The following is a 4,452-nucleotide window of genomic DNA, read 5'->3' on the forward strand; positions in this document are numbered from 1 at the left end:
GGTTTGACAAGTTGAGTGACGGAGTAAAGGAAGTAGACCTCAACGGGACTGTGCTGACTAAGGAGGAGGAGATCTCTATCTAGGAGATTTAGGATTCACTTAGGAGTAGAGCTAATTGAGCACTGAGTAGGACACCGATGTAGGATCGGAATACGCACTAGAGGGGGGGGTGAATAGCACGTTGCACGCTTTTCAATTTTTGTAAAACTTCGAATGCTTACGGAAGCTAAAACAGAGAACGATGCGGAAAAAGATAAAGTAAGCAGGTGACACTTTTTGTTTTTACTTGGTTCACACAGCTACTTTGCTACTTCAAGGCCCACGGTCCTTGACCGTTTACTCTGGACAATCCACTAAATCATTTACCCCTTTCCGGCAGCAAGTGTATCGAGAAAGCAATACAAAAATCGATTACAGTTTTGAACGAATGGAAATACAGAGTTAGCTTTGTTACCGAACTTCTCGCTTTCTCGGTCGCTCCCCGGAAGTAGATTTCGGCGCCTCGGTGTGAAGTTGAGTAGCTTGGAGCAGGTACAGCACCGACGTCGAAAATAGAAGGCTCGGGAGTCGCGAGAACAGAGTTCAGAGGCTTTTGAATTGATATTCTCGGTTGCTGATCGCGGCTGCTTATATAGCCTTGCTGAGTCGACTCAGATGCAGATCTGGGTCGACTCCAGCTTGCGTGGCAGATAAACCTTTATCGTCTTCGCCCGTTATCCTTTCTGAGTCGACTCCGATTGACTTCTGGATCGACTCCAATCGCGGTGGCATCAGCGTTGATAACTTTTGACTCTGAGTCGACTCAAAACCTTACCTGAGTCGACTCTAGGCTGAGTTGGTGGAAAGTCGACGCGCAGACTTCCGGATTAGCTGACTCGGCTGGAGTCGACTCCCGAACCCATCTGAGTCGACTCCAAACACGAAAGTCAAACTTTTTGTCCGAAGTTCGCATTCGTCTGGCTTTTCCTTCCTGCAAAAGATGTTAGCTAAAATAATAACATGCAAAGGATTAAGTTGGTTCACCGAACCAACTACGAGTCTTAACTTCGGATCTCCAGTGAGACCCTGGGTTAGACCGACGCCTAATGTTCCTCTTGGGAACGCGTCCTCACCCACTCCCCTCGAGAGAATTTACCTGATTGCCAATTGAGTCCTCCTGACTCGTTGGACTTGTGCTCGGCTCTGTCTTTGCCCCCAGGATTTGTGCTGCAACTGATCCTCCTGATCAGCCCAGTCTTCTGCTGCAACTTGGTCCTCCTGACCAAGCCCAGACTTCTGCTGCGGCATGGTCCTCCTGATCAGCTCAGACTTCACCTGGTGCACTTTGACTATGCCAAAACTTCATGCCTAGCAGCACTAGGACTTAACCTGTCTCCTGTGAAGCTCAGTTCAACTTGGTTAGCCAAACTACATACTTAACTTGATCCTAGTTCCATAATCAAAACTCTGGTTCGATCTGCTAGTACTTCCTGCACTAACAATCGAGTGGAGCATTGAGTAGGTCATGGGGTCGTTGGACCAGGGAGCCAGCTGCAACTTGACCACTGGGATAGAGTGGGGAGCTCGAACAGTCGGACGATCATTGAGAGAAGGGCTCAGGCGATGAGGAGAGCTCGAGTAGTTACTAAGAGGAGAACTCAGGCTTAGAGTATGAGACCTTAAGTCGAATTAAGTGATGTGCCGAACTAGTTGGAGGGGTTGGGCAACAAACTGAATTAGTCAACTATGGGGATCGAGTTTTGTTTTTGTCATGTCGATACCAATAAGATTAGATCTTGATTTTTTTTACACGTATCAATCCATAACAGTTATCTTTTTAAAAAAATAAGATTTTTATTGGGAATAAATGAAAATTTGAGAATTTTGTTGATAACGTTCGCCGCTGATTTCTGCAACGAGCTGACCATTGACCAAGACGTTACAATTAGGCAAAGACCTGGTTCGCTCAGCCGATGAGTTGGCAGACAGCTGGCATCCTCTTCGACAGTAACACTTCGCCCTCTAAGTTCTCGCTTTCTCCACCGTTCGTACCTGCAGATAGGGGAGCGGACTGGCGGGTACCGGAAGGGTACGAAAAAAGAGGCATCTAATACCAACCCAACCTGATGTTTGCTGACGCGGAGGCTTCACCCAGTCATTCATTCCCTCTTCAATCATTGCTGGGAGCCCGATGCCTAGTCGATAAAAGCCCATCGTTCACCGCAAACCCCAACCCCACCCCACTCGCCACAGCACCTGCGGTATCGACAAAAGAGGAAACAACGAGAAGGGGGAGGAATTCTCAGAGAGATCTATACGGAGCGAGGCAGCAAGAAACCTTCCTTTTTTGCGTTTTGACCGAGAAATGGAAGCTTCTACACAGCCAGAAGCGGCGTCAAAACCACTGCCAATGATCGCAGTGAGAGGAGACGGCGAAGAAATGGAATCCCCCGATCAGAGAAGGTAGCTTCCCATCTTCTCTTCCTCCTTCTCCTCTATCGGCGTTTCTCCACCAAATCGGTATGTGCCCCTTTTTTTATTGGGAGAAATTTAAATCTAGGAGTCGATCTGAATCCATGATTGTGTTTCTAGGGAGAAATTTTGATTCTAGATCCAGGCGAAGCCTGATTCTGGATCCGTTTTCTTCGTCATGTCGACTACGTTGATCAGTAGCGGGGCTGAAGCCTCCGTGGTGCCGACGGCCGCGGTCGCAGCGGAGGTGGAGTTCGCGTCGTGCGACTGCTGCGGCCTCACGGAGGAGTGCACGCCGGCGTATATCGTGGTTGTGCGGGAGCGGCATGCTGGGAGGTGGATCTGCGGCCTCTGCGAGGAGGCTGTGCAGGACGAGATCAGCCGCTCGGAACTCCTGATCTCCACGGAAGAGGCCATGGGCCTGCACGCCACCTTCCGCCGGAGCTTCAGGTCCGCCGAGGAGCCCGCGGTCGACCCGGCGGAGCAGCTGATCGCGGCCGTCAAACATCTCCTCCGGCGGAGCCTCGAATCGCCGCGGGCTGTGCGGTCGACGCCGAGCAGCCCGCGGACCGGCGGTGGCCTTAGGGCCCGGTCCAACCTGGCCCGTACCGGGAGCAGCGGCTTTCCGGAGCTGCTTGGTTGAGACTGCAACATAACGTTGTCGAAATCAAATGGAGGCCAAACAGATGAACACTAACGATGCAAAGAAGGAAAAAAAAAAAAATCCAAATTGCGACGAAGAGACTATCAACAAATCAGCTTCATGATCCGAAGAATAGCATTTTAGGCCAAAAATCTAGGTAAGTTTTCCACCTCAAGTATGCTCGACTGTAGATGCTAGTGTTTAAAAGGAAAGGATTAAAAAACAATCTGTGGAGCACAAATGATGGCTTCTGATTATTCTTCAGTAGATGCACGCATCGATCTAACACTACACGGATACATATCTTCGTGCTTCAGAATATTCTCTCGTCACGACAGATTAATTAAAATAGTGTAAGTGATGACTCATCAGTTAATCAGCATCCTTTAGAAAATCCGTCACGCCCACCAGATGGTTCAAGTTATTATTCCTTCTCCTTCCACCAGTCTTCATGACAAGTATTTGATGGAAGTGGAGATTACACTTGCTAAAGTTGTTGATGTTAAGTAAAAAAAAAAATGATAATCCCCGGGGGTAAATCGGGAAGCGTCGGGAAGCACACGCAGTGTGCAATCCAGATGTCCAACATTCTTTGATTGCGATAGTAACTAGGGATCGAACCGCAGGTGTTTGGGTGACAACCTGAATATCCTACTGTGACACTATGACCCCGTTGATGTTAAGTAAAAAAAATGATAAATCCAAATCAGTCTCATGGATTCAATCCCTGGGGGTGGTCGGTCCGGTTCCACGGAAATTTTCCACCGACCACCAGGGTAAATCGGGAAGCGCATACGGTGGCCAATCCAGATGTCCAGCATTCTTTGATTGTGTTCCCCATTTAGAAGAAAATTCTTATAAATACGTCATAGTTGGGGATCGAATCGTGAGTCTCTGGGTCACAATCTGAATGTCGTTGCACCATTGTCCCGGGGACCGTTGATGTTAAGTAGATCCTCTAGAGCGTGGAGTTTTTATAGAATTTGTCATTAATCATTCCATGATTCCGCGTGGCTTTTGTAATAAAATAAAATAATAATAATAATTTAGAAAATTAAGTGCAAAATATAACTTACATAGCTTTAATCTTTTATTTTTTTAAATGAAAAAATACTTTAAAATTTAAGTCACTTATTATTATTATTATTATTATTATTTGCGGTTGCAGTGGGAAACGCCGAAACCCACTGAATCGACGAAAACCCAGACCCCGCGGATCAGGATTCAGGAATTCCCACCGCCTCCGTCGTCGTCGCCTGTCGCCGAGAAATGTCGTTGCGCAACCGTGAAGTGGCGGCCGCCATCGTCCGCCTCGTCGGGTCCTGCGATGGCGCTATCCTATGTTTCGCTTTCTCAGC

At 47.9% G+C, this 4,452-nt stretch overlaps 1 protein-coding gene across 3 annotated transcripts; it reads left to right on the top strand.

Annotated features, from left to right (window-relative positions):
• Positions 1–2,202: 2,202 nt before the first annotated feature.
• On the top strand, positions 2,203–3,320 carry LOC141828096 (uncharacterized). 3 transcript variants are annotated; one of them, XM_074715460.1, is made up of 2 exons: positions 2,203–2,442; positions 2,650–3,320. In XM_074715460.1, exons 1-2 carry the CDS (start codon positions 2,345–2,347, stop codon positions 3,092–3,094), a joined length of 543 nt encoding a protein of 180 aa, XP_074571561.1. In that variant the 5' UTR covers positions 2,203–2,344; the 3' UTR covers positions 3,095–3,320. The 3 variants fall into 3 exon arrangements, with proteins under 3 accessions (XP_074571561.1, XP_074571560.1, XP_074571559.1); XM_074715459.1 differs by having other exon boundaries at positions 2,370–2,442; positions 2,572–3,320; XM_074715458.1 differs by having other exon boundaries at positions 2,388–2,499; positions 2,572–3,320.
• Positions 3,321–4,452: the final 1,132 nt, after the last annotated feature.

This window comes from Curcuma longa, chromosome 4 (genome assembly GCF_044706935.1).
Source record: "Curcuma longa cultivar G26 ecotype Majalengka, Jawa Barat chromosome 4, ITB_CL_G26_1.1, whole genome shotgun sequence".
NCBI classification, from domain to species: domain Eukaryota; kingdom Viridiplantae; phylum Streptophyta; class Magnoliopsida; order Zingiberales; family Zingiberaceae; genus Curcuma; species Curcuma longa.

Bases quoted from the DNA above. Each gene is read 5' to 3' on its own strand.
- LOC141828096 (XM_074715460.1), top strand. From the start codon at position 2,345: ATGGAAGCTTCTACACAGCCAGAAGCGGCGTCAAAACCACTGCCAATG. The intron at 2,443-2,649 runs GTAGCTTCCCAT...TACGTTGATCAG, and splicing joins GAATCCCCCGATCAGAGAAG to TAGCGGGGCTGAAGCCTCCG.